Source organism: Ischnura elegans, chromosome X (assembly GCF_921293095.1).
Source record: "Ischnura elegans chromosome X, ioIscEleg1.1, whole genome shotgun sequence".
Classification (NCBI taxonomy): Eukaryota; Metazoa; Arthropoda; class Insecta; order Odonata; family Coenagrionidae; genus Ischnura; species Ischnura elegans.
The window spans coordinates 54,494,895-54,516,788 of NC_060259.1; the positions used below are offsets into that span (position 1 = coordinate 54,494,895).

The 21,894-nt window shown below is 34.7% G+C and overlaps 1 protein-coding gene across 1 annotated transcript in view; it reads right to left on the reverse strand.

Moving 5' to 3' along the window:
* Positions 1–5,036: 5,036 nt before the first annotated feature.
* Positions 5,037–21,894, reverse strand: part of LOC124171800 — a 66,312-nt gene continuing 49,454 nt past the window's right edge. The window contains exon 10 of the mRNA XM_046551118.1: positions 5,037–21,198. Coding sequence (XP_046407074.1) covers positions 20,114–21,198 — 1,085 coding nt within the window. The 3' untranslated portion in view covers positions 5,037–20,113. The remainder of the gene's footprint in view (positions 21,199–21,894) is intronic.

A 21,894-nucleotide genomic window follows, 5' to 3' on the forward strand; every position in this document is an offset into this window, starting at 1 on the left:
AAATTACCTACCTCCCACAAAAGGTAACATCTCTTGAAAAGATCTCCAAATATTTTTCCTAGCTTCAGCCCTCATGCCATAAATTGCTATAGTCTGCATCTACCCACATGACTGGTTTACTAAGCTCTTTTGAGTGCTCTCTGTATGGCTAGCACCATCCACTAGTATGCCCATTGATTCTTTCATGATTATAGTTTTCCAGTCCATTCTTGGGTGTAAAGATTGGAGGCAGATTCCAGTCCATTGACAGAGGTATTTTTAAGAGAGGCTGATTTGGAAAGAGACCATGTCCTCCAAATAATTATGAAGGATTTTTAACAACTCCCCCCCTTCCTATAGATAGCTTCGGCCTTAAGGTGATGTACACTGATGCGAAGGTAGAAAGCCTGATTTGAGTTGTCATTCCTTCTGATATAAAGAAAGATGAAGTGCACTCATCACCGTTTATTTCTCTCTGCATAGTAGTAATTATATATTATCCTTTTATGGAAACATCATCCAATGATAGGCATTAAAGCATTGTGTGCCTTTATCCAGCACCCAAAGCCCCAGTTCTTACATCCTCCAGGAAAATCCCCTTGACTCTATAGATGAGTGAGCCAGACTACCTAATTCTCTCACGATAGTGCATTGATGTGACAAAAGAGTAATTTATCACCTTTCCCTCTATAAAAATTATTCATATCTCCGATCACACTTAAATTTGAGCTGTTTGTCAGTTTAAAAACAAATATCCCTTCATTCACTGCTCATTAGTCTGATTCATGACAGAAAGAGAATTACAATGGGCTGTCAAATTCTGCATCATTTTACTACTGAAATATTTAATTACACACTGTAGCTTTCTGCTCATGAAAAAAGTTGCTTGGCGAAGACTTTCTTTCTATTGGAAGAGCACAATATTTTGATGAATGACTCTGCATCAAGTGAATGAATCAATCCATTTTATTAACATTTTTGAATAAAGCAAATAAAAATAAGCATTTCTTTTAACTAAAGAGTGAGTGAGAAGATACAGCACATAAAGGTTTGTATTGTGTCAGGGATAGAAAATGATGAAATAGATGATAGAAGACAGCTGTGGGCAAGCTTCTTCAAAAGAAAAGACCAGAACATATATATTTGCGACCATGCATTGAGTTTTGAGGAGAGTGATTTAAAGTGAGGATAATGGACAAATTCTGAATATTATCAGTGGAATGAATAGGGATAAAATTAAGGTTATTTTTTGTTACTTTCCTTGGCACTCTATAGAAGCACTCTGCAATGCCTCTCTGGCACTCTGCAATGCCTCTTGGCAAAAATTCATCTGCTTAGACAATCAGATATTAGATATTCTTCATTTCTTTTCATTAAGCTGGAGAGAATGTTTTACTCTTTAAAAGAATTCTTTGATTCAAATTTTTAAAGGAGTGGAATGAGTGATTAATTTCAGTTATATATACCATTTTTTAAGATGTACTTTACCACGCATTTTTTATTATCTTGTACATGCACTTTGTGTAATTCATTGACGTGCCTTATATATTGATGCACAATGCAGTTATCAATCTCTGGGCAAATAAATAAATAAAATAAAGATTAAAAACTTAAATTGGAGAGCCACCTTAATGATCGCTATCTTTTCTATTTTTCCAAATATAATGGGGGTTACCACCTTCCCCCCCTCCCCGTTAACCCTCCTCTGCATTAGATATTGCTCATAATTGTTTCATAGAATGGGTCAATATGACCCCTCCAACTTTTAAGGATGAAATAAAGATTGCACCTTAGGTGAGCAACCGTATATATGTAAGTCATTACCTTGACATTTAACTGGAAAGTCATGAAATTTCTTGACATTTGAAAATATTATCTGATCTCCGGCTCTGAATACCACTAAGGAGTCAAATATCCTCAGTCTTTATGTCAGTCCATACGTCTTGTCTTCTATGTCTCCCTTAAAATTTCCTCACCATATGCAATGCACAGCAAGGCTGCCGGCGTATAGTCATTAGGTTTGCAGATATGAATTCATGCCCATTTTACACAGCTCAGATTTTTAAGAATTTTATTGGGATCCAGATATGATGCTTTTTTTGGTAAATTTAGACTTGTTAGGCTTCTCTTGACCATTTTCTTTACAATAGATAACAAACACTCCTTGCATTCCAACCTATATATGTATACTCTTTGATGTTCTTTACTCTTGCATCACAGATACCAATGGTTGCCCCCACATGACTATTGATTTGGGATAGTTTAAAACCATTCAAAAAATCATCAACATCAATATTGTCCTGCAGGAAGTCTGTTTTAGCTTCACAAATTAGCCCAGCAAATCTTGGAAATGATCCTCAATGTCACCAAGAAGAAATGAGAAGACTCAGCATCTGATCAGCTTTGGGGAATGGCTCTAAAGATGACACTATTATAGCAAAGAAATGAAGTTTCACCAGAAGAAGCTCTCAAGGAGGGCTCAACTGGACAAAGTTTAGAAGGCGCGTACTTTCCAAAACAAATAGGCGCGTACTTTCCAAAACAAATAAAAAGTTTGCTTAATTTGCAAGGGCATGGCACTTAGTCGGGTGAAATGCCCAACTGTGAGATTATTCTACAGTGTTTCTGCTATGATAAGAAAACCATTGTGTCTTATTCCAATGAGGGAGAGTGCGCGAGACGAAGATTTAACAGCGAACAACAAATTATTTCAGTTTGCATACTTAGCAGAGGTATGGCATTTGGGTGCATTAAGTGCTCCACTTAGGATATGATTCCTCATGGCATCAGTTTAACCTTCATTCGATCTTGCAGAGATGGCTGATATAAAACTCTTCTTTGTCATACTGGGAAAAGAGAATGTAGAAATATAGGAGGAAAGAACCATGCCCCACTATGCTACACAGTGTATGAATCTAATTAATTATGTATTATTAATTTCCACATTTTGAAAAAAATTCCAAGATCCCTGAGAGTATATTCTGGGAGTAACAATCTTATTTTTAGCTGAGTCTGCGGCAACCCCACGATAGGGACTCATTTTTTGATGTTCATGGTGCTCACATATAACCCAAATAGCCACTACATTTGGCGCTCCAACTGTAGAGAGTTCGCTAACTGCTGATGTCAATCCTTTTACGGAAGTCTGGAAAGGGAGGGGAGGGTTGTGCTTATCATTTTGAGACCCCTAAACTATCCCATCATTCAAACCCCTTTAGAACTGCAGGGCACTAATATCCATTGTCATTTACTTAGACTCTGCTTCTAGAGAGTAATCTAAAAGGAATGACAATTCCAGTCCAGCGGCCACTTTAAGAGATGTGTTAACATTTCCCCCAATATCACTCAGATGACTCAACCATTTTGTTCTACCAATTTACCATTATTTTGTTGTTTTTTATCCTTCCCAAGAACTCAGTTGCACCCAAGGTTGCTGCATCCCATTCCATAAAGGTAGAGAGAGAGGGAGTGCGTTGAGAACAATGTGAAAATGACATGTATCAAGGGAAACCAATGCCATTCCCAACTGGGTTTTGCTCGGTAGTCTCCACTCGTCAGTTGCCCCTTCCCCTCCCTCCTCATTACTCTCCCAATATGCACACCATTGGGCCTCTGCTCCACTTACTGAAACTGTCACAAAATGCTGCTGATGACACATTACCACCCTCTGTGAATGACCTACTCTCCATAGTGAAGAGGAAATAATACACTTTTATGGGTAAGAGGGCTATCCTCCATTCGCAAAAATGATCCTGACGACTGCCAAATTCCAGGTCCTCCAGCAGCATTTGTCATTTTTGTTTGACAAGTTTCAAAAGCCATCCTGCTTTCATTTTCAGGACGAAGGTGAGAAGTCTTGGTTTTTTGCTACCTTATATAGCACTGGCCATCCTTCCCCTGAGTGCTGATTGGTCAGTACTCTCCTCCTTAAGTTGCTGATTGGGATTACAAGGACAACGGCAACCCAATCAGCAATATGTAGAAGAGAAAGAGGATATAAGGCAGCAAAAAACCAAGACTTATCACCTTCGACCTGAAGACGATAGCAGGATGGCTTTTGAAACTTGTTGATCAAAAACGACATATGCTGCTGGAGAACTAAGAATTTGGTAGCTGTCAATCAAAAACGACCAACACGGTTGGAGAACCCGGAATTTGGCAGTCATCATGAACATCACTGTGGAAACCTAAATATGAATTTATTGCTTCTGCTTCACCCATTCCTTATCCTTAGAAGTTCTATATTACTCTATCACTAACCTTGTTCTTGACCTGACTCAACTACACTGGACCTGAACTATGAGCGTCTGAATTTCCACCATGAACATCATCAATTCTTCTATTGAGACTATTGATTGAAGGCCTTGGTGATTAAATTGTTTCAAGCTCTTGGAAGGACTTTGGGAACCTTCACTTGAGTACAGTCCAAGGCAAAAGATGCAAATCCATCCAAATCCGTGGAAGATGCAAAAGATGACAATCCATGAAATTTTGCAAGCAATATTGCATCCAAGATCTGATTTGCATGAAATTTTGAGGTTTTTAGACATTCATAAATTATTTTCAAACATATTTTACTGCTCAGCCGGCAAAATAAAAACTTTCATTGGAGAGCCAACTTAAAACTTAATATCTTTTCAATTTTTCTAGGAACTATCAGGAGCCATCTTTCCCACACACCCTTTGATCCACCACTGCCTAAGGGTGACCCCTTTGTTTCCTTTTGGCTAGACAATACTATATGCTCCAAGAACAAGTCTCTTTTTGATAGGGAATCTATTTAAAGAAGACAGGAATCATTGAAAATCAAGGTGGTGTAGAAATCGTAACACTGAAAATGAAAGTGGTCACCTATGGGGAAACTAAAAATTTAATAACCTTTTTTCCACGAAAGGGGTATGGTGCTCCGAGTTATATCAGCTACAGTTATCGGTCAAATAGCAGTCACATGGAGAGTGGCTTCAAACACATGAAGCTGAGCACTACAAATGGAGAGTTACACTCATAGCAGGGTAGATATCTCCATCCTCTTGAGAAAAATAAAGATACACTTAATATAAACAGTACTGCTTTATTCGCATCATTTCAAGGCTAATTTTTCCCATGGTTTTACAACTATTTGTACAATTCAGTTTATTACATGCATACAGAGCACTATTAATGGAAATTTTCAATATTGCCTACAGAAGCTATGATTCTTAGAACCTGATACTCAGCAGGCTGCTGTTTATGCAATTGAAACTTAAGTATTATTTCAAATGAATAAAGCATTAATAACCTCAGTAGCACATCGCTCACTATGCATATTTAACATGTGCTGACATTGATCACTTTGAGAAATCAATGGGCTGATATTTCCAGTTGTACAATACTAAGAAATATTTCCATGTTGGCGCAGTTGTTTTAATGAAAATACATATCAATCGCTTTCATCTTCTGGAGCACAACAAGCTTCTCATATTAACAACTACAATGCACCCTACTTCCAAGGAAGGGTAGAGTTGCTCTTCGAATAAATTGCCATCCATTGATTAACAATTTTGATCAACAGTGCAGAAAAACAGCATGGGCCACAAAATAAATGGGTATAAATATTACTTTATGATAAAGCTTTGTAAATACAGATAGCTGCATCAAATATGTAATCCCATACTTTAAATACACATATGATTAAGAAAGTATAAGAAATATAATATTCAAATTTACATTAATACATTCAACAGTCCGAAATCTTTTGCACTATTACTTAGCAAAACTTTGGAGCACTAGTACTTAGCAAAAATGCAAACCTTCACTACAACCCTCTTTTATTATAAATACAATTATTAAATGTATTATAAGAAGATACACCATGAGAGGCACAGTTCTGACAGGCTCCACCCAACTACATTTCATGTAAAATCACACTTCCTAACAAAAATACATTATTCTTTTGGCTATAACAATGTACAGCTGGAACTTTTAAAGTTATATATTTTTCAACAACCGTGGATAAAGTACATAAAAGTAACTACATTAGAAATTATATTTTATAAATAAAGTAAGAAACAAATAATAATTAAGAAAAACTCAAATGTACTTCAATAATGGGGCATTTATTCTTCAGCTGATTGATTGAAATAAAAAATAAATGATGAACCTTCACTTTCCTTTCCATCGGCAATGACAAATAAATATCCACATTTTACTGGTGACCAAAGTATCAAAATTATGAACATGAAAAAGATCCCAAAACTAAAAAGTGAAATCTTTCTGACTCCTACAGTTTTGGAATTTCACACTTAACAGTGATTTTTGGGGAGCCATCTTTCTCTCTCCCCAGGATTTACAGTGGTGTGTTGCTGAGGTACCTATCTTGAGAGGTGAGTGAGAAGGCAATTATTATGTGGCAGCATTTAAATGCTGAATCATGCCAATAAGTTTAGTCTCATCTTTGGTGAATTTTTCAATTCATCATAACACAAGCACATTTATATTAAGAAATATCATAAGAATTGAGACCTAGGTATCGAGGTCATACACATTCCCTACATAGTTCTCATGATTTCTTGGAAAACATTTCATTGATTATTAGGCAATTTTGATAAATTAAATCACCCGAGATTTATTGGGAGCATCAAATATATACTACAGGTAATGATAAAATAACCTCTGAAGATGTTTTACATCGTGAATCACACTATGCTGAAATTAAATTATCATTCTAGGCAGATATACAAAAATAATGTTCACTGTCCCCCTACCAGGCATAACTTTTCATAATTTAAGAATACTTACATAAAAAAGTGCAACTAAAACTCAACTTCTCAATTGGTGTTTCATAGCTCTAGTAATATTTGAACATCCTCATCAAATCAGTTTCATGGAATTTTTCATCATGTAAAAATTAACATTTTGTTTCATGCATGCACTCAAAAGAACGTCTTTGGCACAGCGGCAGATTAAGGGGGTTGTGGGGGAGTAAATACCTCAGTATATTTCCAGAAAAAAAGAAAAATAATTAACAAAGATTTAGTTTCCCAATGCAAACTGTCATTTTACTAGTTCAATACATGTTCTTTAAATGTTTTATGCGTGCTTTAAATTTCTATTAATTTTTATAATGAGATTCTCCATTTGGTAGAGAGGTACTTATTACTAATTATCCAGGCAACCTGGAAAAGGGTGAGCAACCCCCTAAGAACTACAACCTTAATCTGTCGCTGGCCAAGTCAATACTATTTTAAGTATTTCGATAAAAAGACCGTAAGTGTAATGCAACGGATTTCATATATACACATGGATATAATAAACTTAGATATTCAATTAACGAGTGTGCCCTTAACTTTTGCCTCAGAATCAAAATCACTCACTCTTAGTAAAAAATATCATATAGCCATCTATTTCTTTAGAAATAGCAGTCAATTATTTTAACAGAATGCAAATTTAAAGATTCCCAAAAAGCATTAAATCTGAAGTGATCCAGGTTTATTTATAAAATGCATGCATATCATGAACAATTATATTGGAACTTGAGGTAATAACTTAAACCACAATGTAAAAATTAAAAACAAAACTTTTTGGATTTTGGTTAGGAAAAAATGAAGGGTATTAATTCCAACACATCAAAAAGAGTCATCATAACCCTTTCCAAGTTCATTACTTTCATTGATAAAATACTTAAGTCACTCATCTAGTTAGGATATGGAAGGTTGAAGAGCCCACACATGTTAAAACTTCATGTGTATTCTATAGAGTGCATGTCATGTCCCTTGTAGGAATTTATCATATAGGTACCTAAGATTTTTTTTTCATATTTATTCTTCATTTACCATCATTATTTTTTTGTTTTACTCATTTTTTATTACATTTAATTTCCATGGAATGGTCATAGAAATCTGTAAAAAAAATAACAGCACTATCTGCAGTAGATTCACATCCTCTAAATTGAATACCATAAAATACTTCAACTCTTTGTACTTTCACTCAGCAAGTATTATTCAAACAGTGATATCACCTCATCAAAATAGTTATTTTTGTACTCAATATTTTGGCTGAATTTTAACATTGAATTATTATTTCGTTTCACAAGTACAGCAAAGGGAGGAGACAAGCACTGCTATCTGACCACAATAAACACTTCAACTACATACTTAGCCACTTAAAATTACTATAATATAGAAATAGGACACAGAAAATCAAAACAAATAGCAGTGGTGCCAACCACAATTCGACTAAATATTGCACTCCTATTTAATTACCCAAGCATGAAATCATGGATCATTAGTTTACTAAAACCAGGACAAAAGCAGTATAATAGCTTCAAATTGCAGCTCCATGAAAAAACATAAATGGATTGATAGCCATCAAAGAATTTTTGGTGGTTAAAGATTATTCCCAGAAAGTTACTGAACAGGGTGGTCTCAAAAGGAAAATTTCACTTACAAACCTCCAAGAGGAAAAAATGCATTCCAAAGGGGAAACCAAGGAAAGGAACCATAGCAGTATTAAAAATGCTCTCTCAGAGGTATTACCTTTGTACCATAAATATTTGCCAGAATGTCATCACTTTCAGCTTCATGGAAAAATCGCGAGTTATATTTATATCATTTACAAACAACTATGTCTTCCAAAATTTCCAATAAATTATAATTCTTATGTTCCTACAAGCTAATGGTTCCCGACCATGCTCCATGAGTGTCTCCGGAGTCGTCTTCAGGAAAAACACAAGGGCAAAGCAAATATATACTTGGCCAATAAATGGGGATGATGAAAGTGATGTACATTTTTATGAGATTACGCAATTGTGTCTTCATACACTCTTAAACAGTTCTACAAAACTGTTTTACACAATCTCTCTTTCAATTTGGCTATGGTCAAAGTAGTTATGAGGAGTTGTAACTGATATATGTGTATGTAGTAGAAGGGTACTCAAGCAAATGATTTAATTTCAAGCAGAGTGGTCTGTAGGCTGCCAAAGCTAAGAAACCACTGTCATAAGCTGTTTGAGGAAACATTATATGGATGTAGGATCAAAATGCAGTTTTGCTGTATTAATTGTAGTCCTAATATTAACTTTTGAGCAACAGACAAAAACTAATAGATATTGATGTGAATGCAGGCTACATTTATCAAATAATGAAATAGCTTGGAAATAATCTATTCTGATTCAAGCCATTATCTCTGGAACTTTGAATGAGCATCACAAAGCAAGAGACTTTGAATTTTTGGAAAAAAACTACATTTTGATCCTACACTCTTCAATTGGTAAGAATTTAAACAGATTCCCACTCACATATTACTCTATTGTAGCAATCTATAACTTATCTAGCACTCTTTGTCATTAGAAGACAAATCATTCTCATCAAAGTTATTTTTAGCTGCCACACAAAAGTTGAAAACACAAAGATGGGAAACATTCCCCAGTTTTGTACTTAACTCTCTGTACACTGTACATTGATATGCTCATCATGAAACATGTATCAACATGGATGATCATAGTAAATGGAACCATTTCACCTCGTGCAAACAACACAATTAAAATTGTGACACCTCCTTTATTGTGTTTAACCTTAATGGTTATCAAATGCACATACTGAATAAGACACTATTCCCACATAAAATTCTCAGTACTACACCGACTGCGAACAAAAGCAATGCCGAAATTGGGGACTATTTTTATACTGCAAGCAGTAGAAGAGTCCAAATGGTGTATTTCTATTTAAATACATGCAAAGTGCACACATGCACAATGAATAATAAGATGTACATTGCTACCATGCAGGAAATACAAGTCCTCCTCAAAAATCCACCATTTGAATGATGGATGGAATGAAGTAACTGAAATCTTAAATAGGTATGTCATTAGAAATTTTCATCGCCTAAATTGATGTAAAACCATTGAGCACGCCAATGCAATGACGAATAAATAAGCCATTATCATGACTATGTACAGATATTTTACATGCCTCACACTGATTTCACCTATATCAATTCTTAGTCCTTCTGTTTTACTTAGTTTCTTTGAGTTCAACCACACATCTGTTGAGAGCATGAGCCATCATGACATACAAGTCTTTAAATTTTTAAGCTAACAAAAATCGAACCCCGTGAGTAGCAAGCAGTTTCTTTTTTTAATTCACACTCTGGAACAACAATTGTACTGGTTCACATTTTGGCTTTGATTAAATTATATCATAACTTTCTACAAAGATTAAGCCAGCTAGGCATCAACACAGGGAGTGAAAAAAAATTTCATCACTGGGATAAAATAAAATATTGCGTAAATAATATATATAAATATGTGAGTAATACAGTAATAAGGTGATAATATGAAAACGGGATAAAAAAAGCACATTACTTGTTAGAACAGGATTGAAAAAATTGCCAACTTTTTGAACAATAGAAACTTAAGGCCACTATAAAAGGTGAATGATCATGCGAATGAAATCATTGGCCATGTATAACGGAAAAATTTGCGAATGAACCGTCATGTGCATGATCATTCAGTGAAAATTAGAACATGTTCTATTCTGCTCGCATAACCATGGCAAGGCATGATCATTCACCGTGTATAGTGGCCTTTAGTAAAAAATGGAATTGTAACTTCACATTCGGAATAAGAATGTTGTAATGAGTCAGAATACTACACTTCAGGGAGAAAGAGAGTTGTACCGTCTGAATTTACTTTTGGCAATCCCAATGAATCTAATCCATAGACATATCAATATTGAAAAACAAATTTGAGTAGTGTACATGATATCAAAAGAATCATTTGTTAATGCTCATTTTTTCTGGAGAAAATTAATGAATACTGTGATGGACATTCCAAAAACACAGTACATTGGAGGATATAATATGCTCCTAAGCAGAGAGGGCTAGGAAAAACGAAATATTTTGGGTAAGTTTGAAAATTCAGGGAATATAATGTGCGGTTTCAACATAATGAAGTATCAATTTAATTTGAATTTCTTTTCAGAAAAAACTTCGTCATGGGTTAAAACTGCCAACTAGCAATAGCATTTTAATGAGCAAGAATGAAGAGCAAGAAATAAAAAAATTAAGTTGCATAATGCTAAAGGAAAAATTCCTAAATTAAAGACAAGGTAAAATTAGAATTTAACAAACACAAAGTATATCACTGAACTATTCTTTTTGAAACTTACAGCTTCACATGCCAAATCAAATAATTGAAATCCATAAAAAAATTAGTGAGGGTTATTTCAATTTGCTAAGGACTCTCTACCAATGAAACTTAAGGACTCAAAATGGATTATTGGAGAGGATGGATGACAGTAAATATGCCAATTACTTTAGAACTTGAACACAAATGTATAGTGTGTGTGTATTACTAAATAGCAACAAGGAGATGAGGTAGAAAACAATAATAAGAAGAATGAAGCCACGAATTATACCAATACATGTAACTAACTTCAACATTAAAACACATTAACAGATGTACTAATGAAACACTATATGGAAGGCACGGTTGCCACACTTTGGAGAGATAATGAATAAAAACCCACACGAAAAAATAAAAAGTGAATCAGCAGGAGCTTATGTGGATAATATGAGATAGAAGGCAAACTTTAGTCTTGAGAAGTTATTAAAAATCATTTGAGGTAATTAATATGTCTAACATAACATATAACCTTATGAAATAAAGTTTATTGCACTAACAGGATATGCGTTTTTAGCATATCTATGGGAAACAGAGCTCATTCTCATTCCTGATGAGTACTGAGAGAAGCACCAAGAGCTCAAAAACATTTGTTTTACCATTACTGAACCGAGAGCATAGGCATGATGATTCAAGCACACAATAATCATACATCAATCCAAAGCTCAAAACTTGCCTCTTTGTCTGTGGTGTCTTAGGCCGCAAAAGGCACAGATGAGGTAGATTAATGCCCACTGATTTGAAAACAAGCCCACAAATTAGGATGGATGATAGGTATCTGATACACAAAAGATGACACAAAGATGAAATACGAGAAGGAAAATTGCACGGATGACAATACAAAAAAATGAAGAGTGTCATATATTAACAAGTTCAGTATGAAGCATTTTTTTAAGCAAAACAATTTAAATACGAAGTTGCCCATCATAATGAAAAATTGGTGGAAATAGCTTATTTAACAATCAACTTTATCACGCTCCCACAAATTGAAGCAACAGTTTAAACTAACATAATAAGATATTGCTAAACAATGGTGGCTAATAATTACATGGGAACCTTATAGATAGAACTTGCAACTTTATAAGATTTTGCCTATCCAATAAAAAATAGAAGGGTCTTTACGTCGATGCAGAACTGCAATTTCCTCAAGGAGTTCAATAAAAAAATAGGAAACGATATTTTGAGCAGTGTTTTTTTCCTCTTATGGACTACTTATGAGTAAATTAGGTTAAACAGAAATTTCTGAACATTGTTACCCACAGGAAAAGAAATTGATATCATCAGAAATGTAGCTTAGTGCCCAATTTCCTCACAGGGAAAGCACGAGAAAAGGAATGTCATCTAGCACCCATCAGGACTATTTTTACCAATTGATGTACATGGCTGTGACTAGGGGCATTTTGTACACTGGAACGTCGACTGAGACAAGCAAGCAGGGATGAAAATTGTCTAAATCTCTAAAACTATTGGAATAAACAATAAAAAAACTTGGTTAATAAGCTCAATGCTAAAAGGATGGTGAATGCCAGAAAATTAACCACTTACTTTGAGTTTCAAACTTCAACCAATGATTTAAAGACAATGAATGAATGAATGAATAAGAATAGGGAAACATCCAACTATCAAAGACTGCACTTTCAGTGGAGTTGCCATTCCAACTTCAAGATGTAATACTCCTGGGGCATTCTGAGAGATAAAACTGACATAACACTACTCCTCAGCAGAATATCACTGCCAATTAGACATTGGGTACGTACAAATAAGCTTTAATACACCTAAATAGATATTAACTACAGGAAGTTATAATAAAAATTTCCCCACAATGAATAAATAATAAATTCCTACTATGAGACAGAGAATGCCAAACTGTGTTAATGAACAATAAGAATAGAACTTTAACCTTTCTATGAATGTCCAGATTTCAACTTTGCATCACTGAGGGTAAAATAAAATGTAAATACACTAAAAGATGAAGGAAACCAGAGCCTCTGAGCAAATAATGACAGATCTGACTGAAAGACTCCGTCGAAAGTCTAACAGATAGCTGAGCAAATCAATACCCATATGGTTTTACTTACAGATGACCATATTGATTTGGTACAGAATTATATCACAATTACAGCTTTAGCTATTATTTATACAAAATATTGTCCAAATAACATCAGCACATGCCAAAAAACATAATTGAGGTAATGACTACCACATGGCATTGCACTAAATTTGAAGGCAAAAATTTTATCAGTCCCAAGATGACTCCAATGGAGGAGAAGTCTCAAATTAAAACTAGCTTGGGGAAGGGTTACAGCTTAAAATTTAGGGCCTTACAATACACCCATTTCAACTAACTAATACATTATTGCTGTAAATAAAATTATCATAAAAATTAGCTTTAGAAGTATATTTTCAGTGGGATCTTAGTCATTATGGCTGCTCTTCACAGAAGTATGCAAACGTGAGTCAATCCTTGTCCATGAAATGTTTTATTCTTCAGCATCATCTTTAAAAGACACTTTTTCATCTTTTTTACTTTTCGGAATTATTTTAGAAAGGATGCTCCATTAATGTACTGGCTGGCAAACCAATCAGAATTTAACACTATAAAATGGAAAAAAACTACTTAAGAGCTCGCAAATTATGCATTAACTGCATGCACATTATTATTGATCTAATTGATGAAAATGTTCTGATAGGTGAACCCTCATGTGAAAATGTAGACTGGGGGATAGCCTCTGCTGGGCATCTTTCTCATTCACATCTAGTCAAGACAATGGAAAATTCAGCCACAGCATTTCCTTAGGTTTTGTTTATGTCTGGTACAACAGCTTCTAAAGCCATCCAAGTAACTTCTTCTTGCCTGAAATACGGCACTTGATGCATGAAGAAGGCAGTAGGGTGACTGGAAAAGCTTCAGTTGACCAGACATGAACTGCAGACTTTCTCTACAGACCCCAAATGGGGTGGGTGTAAAATGTAGGAGAATTCAATTATAACAGGACTCAAAAAATACGCAAAAAGAGAAAAAATTAAAATGTATGACCACATAGGAACAAGATTCCTCGTTGTGAACGGGAAAATGCAGTGGCACTAAAGCATATGAGACACAATAATAGATTACAGATTTATTTCATTGGTGGGGTTAAATCTATCCCTTATCAACTTAATGGTGAGTAAAATCCATATGACATCTTATTGAGGTCCCTTTTTAGTCAGGCTTACTATGTGCAACTTACAAGCTTCCTGTCTTGATAACTACCTAGCTAGGCTTAGCTGTGGGATTCAGAAATATTGAATACATAATTATGATAATATATCCACATATATTATCCTCATTATGTATTCAAGATACACTACATACTGTTCAGGACACCTTCTGGTGCCAACGAAATTTCTAATTAAAACCTTTAACAATTAAGAAAGGTCAAAAATATGAAGATGATATTTGCATACACAATATTTTCAGACTCAACTGAAGGAATTATCCATAAAAATTTAACACCACATCGTTAGATACAAAAACTTCCCAAAATAATAAAGCCTAAATTAAGCAAGAATTTAAAGAATAACATGCGTGTACATTAAAATTTTATGCAGTTTCCTTCCATACAAGTAAGCTGGAGCATGAAAGTATTACATTTGTTAAGCTTTCAGTGTTATTCAATGCAATGAATGAAAAATAATCCATAATTAAGAACCATATCAATCGTACTTAGACATTTATTGTCACAATCATTTTAAATAAAAGGTGTTCTTCATCCAAATATGACGCATGAACATATTTGGATATGCTGGTGCGGTAAATCAATGACAAGAATTTACTAATAAGGACTGTAACAGTCATCAACACAGTTTATACGACAAAAACAGGATAACTTCAAGGGGAATTTATTGCCATAAAAACAGCTTGTAAATGCATGCTAAACAGAAACACAACAATGCCAAAAAGTGCAAAATAATTTGGATTGAAAGGAGGATATACACTATTGAAACTTTGGAAATCTGAAGGTTCAAAAAAGAGGCGCATTAATCCCAAAATTAAGAATCATCTGATAATTTCCACCACAAGCTTATTCAAATTGATACTAAAACAGAGGAAACCCTTTTAAGGAAGCATCTCAATTTTTAAAGCACAGTAGAACCCTCCATACCATGATTGGTTTTCCTAAAGTCAACACATTATACAGCTGGTGTCCTAACACCCCCTTCCACACGCCTTTAAGGTTGCTCGTGTGGTAGTATGTAGATGTAGTGAAACAGTTGTATTGTGAAATAATGAGTATCACTACTAACACTTTTTTCAGAATCACGATTTGTAAATAACAACCACCCAGAATTACAGGGAAAATTTTTCGATGCCCAATTTCTAAAAGCTAAGTTTTCCATTTATTACTTGGTGTCACAGAGAATAGGTCCACTTGATTCAATAACCTAGGAAAGTTTTCCTAGAATAAATAACAAAAAATCTGCAATGTTTTTTGTGTGCCTAAGTGAAATCCACAATGATTGCTGAGTGAGTTATCACTAAAAAAACTCTCAGGTGGCTGATTTTTTTTACCAACATTCCAATCAATACCTCAAGAATTTTTGACAAAAAAATCTTTTCTGCTTCCCCAGCACTGCAAATTTCCTGAATTAGACTTATTTATTGCCACACAGCACATCTCTAAGATTCATGTTGCCTTCATATTTTTCCAAAGATAAGTTTCATTAACTTACTTCTCACTAAAAAAATTTCAAATACATACTTATCCAAAACTGAATTTTATTCTCATCTTAACGCATTTCCATACTTTCACAAAGATTCTGAAGAATACGAGTTTTAACAGATCTTAACATAATGATGAATTTAAAATGAACCCAAAATAACTGGGCTTCCCGAATGAGAAACAGTCAGTTAAACAATAGAAGATCACATTGAAATTCCTAACCTAAAATAATTTAGGATAAGATGAAGATATTTAATTCATCATGGAAAATTTTGCAGTGGTTTTAAAACAGAATATGAGACATGGAAAGAACTGAATTAAAGACAAAATTGAAAACATTTAATTCTAGCACTATATTAATCATGGTGCCAGCAACAAATAGGCTTTAAATTGAGGATAAACAGATGAATATGAGGATTCTCATGAGTATATCAAGAGGAGATATGAAATATAGCAAGTGAATCGTCAAGCTGAATTATACGAGGGATACAATTATAAGCATCATATACTTCCCTGTATTTCTGTGGTTGGTCCCACACAAGATTTAAACAATGATTTGTTTCCTTCAAGATAATAATAGTTACGACATACATCTTTCACCATTATATAGGTTTCTTACCCTAGAAATAGTTCATTCAATGTTCTTTCATGCATTGCCTAAATTTGGCGTCCTTAAATAGGTGCGTAATTAACAAAATTGCCCTGCAAATATTACCAACATGCAAGAAAATATGCATGTGAAGACCACTTCTTAACCATGCACCCTGATAGTATCTCTTTCATATACTTTACTGGCGATATTTTAACATTTTTATTGCACTGCAAATATTTCTTAAGTGCCATAAAATATGCAGGTAATGGGAGTTTTGTAAACTTGCACTCTGATAGTATCTCATTTAATATGCTTTCTATGTGATATTTCAACATATTGTTTATGCACAATATGGCATTGGAAAATGGTGAAATATGAAAACAGAATCTATGCAGTCTCAGAGGTTATATAACATAAATATTTCTCCATATTGTAATGCCCTTCCCAAGAGTACTTCCCATGAAAACTTTAGGTTGAAATAATATTTAGGGAGCACTGACACTGACATAAACACACACCATGCTGAAGAATAAAAGCCACAAAGAACAAGCATTACGTTACACTATAAATTAAATAATGGAACTGAAGAGAATATAAGATGCTCATGATGCTAAGGAACAATCCATCAATTCACAGAGTAATATTAAGGAGATGGTAAACAACGTCTAACCTATGCTATAATTTTATGAACAACATAATCAATGATGGCACATGATTCTTCATTCTGTGACATTCTCAACAACTTAAATAGCATAGCACCAAGAAGACCAATTGCACTGTTTTAAACAAGATAGATACTAATAAATTTATTTACATAGTATCAGAATTGGTGCTATCAGCCTGGTGTTGAAATATGAATGGGATAAGGCAAATATTTTGGAATCATTCATCCCTGGTAACAAAAATCATGACCAAAGATCACATGTGTAGACTCATCTACCAGGAAATTCAAACTTGTGGAGGGAGGAACAGAGGGACATAGATACGAGTTTCAGCAGGCTACAAAATAATCCAAATTCTCAAGAATGACCTAAATTCTGTCTGCAAGTGAGGATAAATTATGCATGAAATAATACTCAATGGAGATCAAGCTACTACTTGCCATGATTGATGTTATTGCCATAAAATCCCTGAGATTGACTTGTCCTTAGTAAGGGGCAAAATCAACTATTTTTTGTAAACATCACAAGGTAAATGAATAAAACTTTCACTTACACATACCATCACACTTCAATTAATTTTATAATCCATTCAAAACCATCCCAAATTATCCATCACAGGACATTATGCAAGCAAAGAGAGAAAAAATCCTGGACATTAAGATAAAGACTAAAGAAATGCTATTTTGAATGCACTGGTGACTAACCCACTGTTGAGGATGTAGGGTTATTTACGGAAAAAATGATGAAAATATGAAGGATACAAGTGAAATTAATTTGCTCGTAACTTATCAACGCTTCTCGCAGTTTTCAGAATAACTCAATATTAGAAGCTATTTACCTGACTGTTTTTGTAAAACTCCTGGCAGCTTACTCATTTTAACAAAATGAACAGATGGAACATTTGTATGGGTCTTAAAAAAATTCAATAACAGCAAACTCTGGATCACGATGACAAGACATATCGTAAAATTTATAGTCACTTCATTTTAGATATCTATAAATACACCCAGGAAAACAAGCATATCTGACCACACATTCACAACGAAAAGCAATTTCCGAACACTGAAACCCCTGTAGAAAACTGAGTAAGACAACAAGCAATAACAAAAATTTTGCAGCATTTGAACAAATGCGATAGAAAATTTTGTAACTACTTGGAGCGCATTGGAGCAAGCAATTGAGTAGAAGAAGCTAGGAGTGCTGAATTAATGTAAATCCAGGAAGTTCGAGGACATGATTATCAAAACTATGACACATGTTTCATGATTAGGAGATGCTACAGGTATTAATCAAATCTAAAATAAATAATACACATGATAAAACTAATATAAGCACTAAAGACAAAGTATGTCCAAATGCTTTCAAAGACTTTTAATATAAATTTAAACATTTGCATTTTAGACAAAGTACCATTACCAGGCATACATTATAAAACACTTTACAGTTGATAAATGTCAGTTTGAACCATGATTAAATTAATATTTGGTGTTTACAAGCTTAAATCTCACTCTATTTCTATGTCTCAACTTCAACTAAAGAATATTTTGTAGAAACAAACATGAGTAACTACTGTGAAAACACACGTTAAAACATTTGAAGGAAAACAACATGAAGCAGCCAAATAAAAATTTAGACCTTTTGAAAGAGCATAATTGAATATTTGTGTTTAACCTAAATATTGCTTGATGTTGGTTTTTCAGAAACAAAATATACATCTCTCTTTAATGACTAGTAATAAACCAAAAGAACCGTCAAAAGGCTCATGACAAAATCAGTTCAATCTTGAACTGTTAAATAAGCAATCAAAAGCCAACAACAGAAATTATGGGCTTCTAAAAAAAATCAATACCAAAAAGTTTACATTGGAGTGTAATGATATGGTTTAGTATGGAAATTAATTGACCCAGTAACCATTATAAATAAAAGCTTCTAAATTCATAGAATATGCATGAAATGAATACCTAAGTATGCATAGAGCCGTAAATGTCAAAATAAAATACAATAAATAGAACATTTCATTAATAGTAGGACAGTGATCCAAGCACAACCATAAACACTTCAATATCTATCGGTAAAAGAGAGAGCAGATGACTAGGACCACTGGCATTAACTATTCCAACATTATGTACTGAATTAAGCCATAATTCTAATTAAAATTCACAGGAAGAGTACAAGAAGAGAAGGTGTAGACCATAGACAGTCAACAGAGTAAATAGTCAAAGGTCATAATGAAGAATGGGAGAGATCTTTGGGTATAGGGATTTTGGAAGTAAAAATCCTTGAATTTTAGAGTCAACAACAGTACAAGAACAAATTTTACCACCTAACACAGAACAGGGCTATAAAGAATCTTTATATAAACTAACAAAAATTAGGAATTTTAAATTAATATTATGATAATATGATTATGACGAACTAAGGAAATTATTCTTAAGTTTAACATTCTTAATCTTCACCATGAACTATTGTTGGCAAAATAAGATTGTGTCAATCATCTTTCAACAAAAACATTTTTCGAATACAATGTAGTATTTAAAAATCCCAAAAAAAGGAAACATGATTTAAAAAAAACAGAAATAGAATGGTTGAGGCAACACAGCCTTCCAATTTGTTCTCTGCCAAAGACATTTGATGGGACACTTTTTAGCTTTCCAAAAATTAAGTATTATGTAGCACCAAACCTTTAACAGTTTTTTCTGACCAGTTTGGGAATACCTCTTTCTTTGTACTATATATATACATACGTGTACATATATCTATTATACATATAGATTTATATGCATTGATATACATATAATTCTATACATATATATTTTCTTTAGATGGCAGCTAATGAGAGGAAAGTGTCAGCAATGCAAAATCACCTAAAATAACTTTAATGGTTTCATTTAAATAGAAAATCTTATCCCTGAATTCATAACATTTTTAAAAAATACAAAGGCATTTTCTTAGCTGCAGCATAGTGAATCAATATGCAGAGACAATTTTAATACATACATTTTCCTGAAGGCGGGTGTGTTCACATGAAATCATCTGTTTCCTCTCGTACTTTTGAAGGATTGTTCATACTGGACAATATTTGACTAACCAAGTCAACAGATGGTTTGCTTTGTGGCAACTTTGGACTTACGTGCAGTTTTGGTGTTTCTAATTTGCTCAGAGTTTCTTTTTTAAGCACAGGTATGGGTTGTTTCGTGCTGTCAATACTTTTGCTTTCTTTCTTCACCGGCGAAACAAGTGAAGTCTCCTTCTTGATATTTGTCACCGAAACTGACCTTACAGAGCTCACTTCACTACTATGAGAATCTTTCTTTGATTGATAAATATGACATTTGTGAGGAATTTCTACCTTTGCCGGCGATTTCAATGCACTTTCAACCTGTCCACCTTCCACCTTCACAGGAGATACTGATTTGGAATCTACACTACACCCACCACCAACTTTCACCGTGCTATGTAAAGACTTTGTACAAGAACTACTTTCCTTTCTTATTCCTTTATCATCCCTCCTTTCTTTGGTGCTCTTCTTCTCCCTCTTGCTATCGTATCTAGCACTTTCGCTCGATCGTTGCTGTTTAGAATCCGTCGCCTGACTCGACTCCTTCCTACTCTCCTTCCTCTTTGCGTCGTCCTCTTTCCTCTTTAGGCTGTCATCCCTGTCTTTATGCCTTCCACTCCCTTCGTCACCCTTTCTCCCCTCGGCACACGAGTCTTTGTGGCTCTTACAGTCACTGCTCAGCTTGGGCCTCTTGCACTCCCGCTCGCCACTGGGCGCCTCTCGGTCCGCCCTCTTCGTCTTATGCTCTTTGCCCTCCCCCTTGACCCGACCTCGCCCACTGTCCTTGTGCTCCTTCCTGCTGTGGCCCTCCTCCTCCTCACCTCCCCTCCTCTCCTCCTTTCTCCTCCTCTCGTCCTTACTGCGCCGCACCTTGTCCGCCTCATTCCGCCTCTCCTTCTCCCCACTCACACAGTTTACTTTCTCACTGCTCCCCATCTCCCGCTCCTTTGTCTCGGCAGTGCTGTCCTTGGGTACCTGCCTCCGGCTTCCTGCCTCCTGCTCTGGCGTGGGATCCGGGTAGTACTGCCTCAGTCGAACATGCCATGCTGCAAAAAGCCATCAAATGTGTCAAGCGCACAGCTATGGGAGAATCGTGGAAAATGGGCTTCTCACTCCGATGAAACTTGGCTCAAAGATACATAAAAAAGGTAAAGCCAAATTTTTGGTACAAATAGTCCATATAAAGATCCCATATGTGATAAAGGTGATATGAAAAATCGTTAAAATGATACCTTTTCCATTTAAAATCTAAACGATAAGGAAGCAAATGCACTCTTAATGGACGAGAGAAAAGTCTGTAGCAGCAGGAGTAAATACATTTGACCATTTCCTGATAGTTGGGGGGGGGGGGGGGGGGGGTGAAAAAGATAGTGATTGATCATATCTCATAATCATATAGAGATAGGTGAAAACAATTAAAAAATTCAAGTCCCCAAACCATCAATTACATGCTATTTGAAGGCACACAACCGTTTCTACCAGAAAAAAAAACCATTCCGGGCCGTAAGTTCTTGGGACCCATGGGTCACAGTGATTACATGGGGAACATAAAAAATTTGCAAATGCAATAATGCGGCTATAAATGCTGATTCAGAGTTTTTCCAGCAAAATTGGAAATTTCATTTTTATTGCGATTTTCAACATAATTCATTCTAATGCTCATGATTTTGCCTCAAAAGTTATTTAAAAGCTGCTGGAAAAGGAGATGAAAAATCCAAACATCAAACTTTGGTTACATAAAT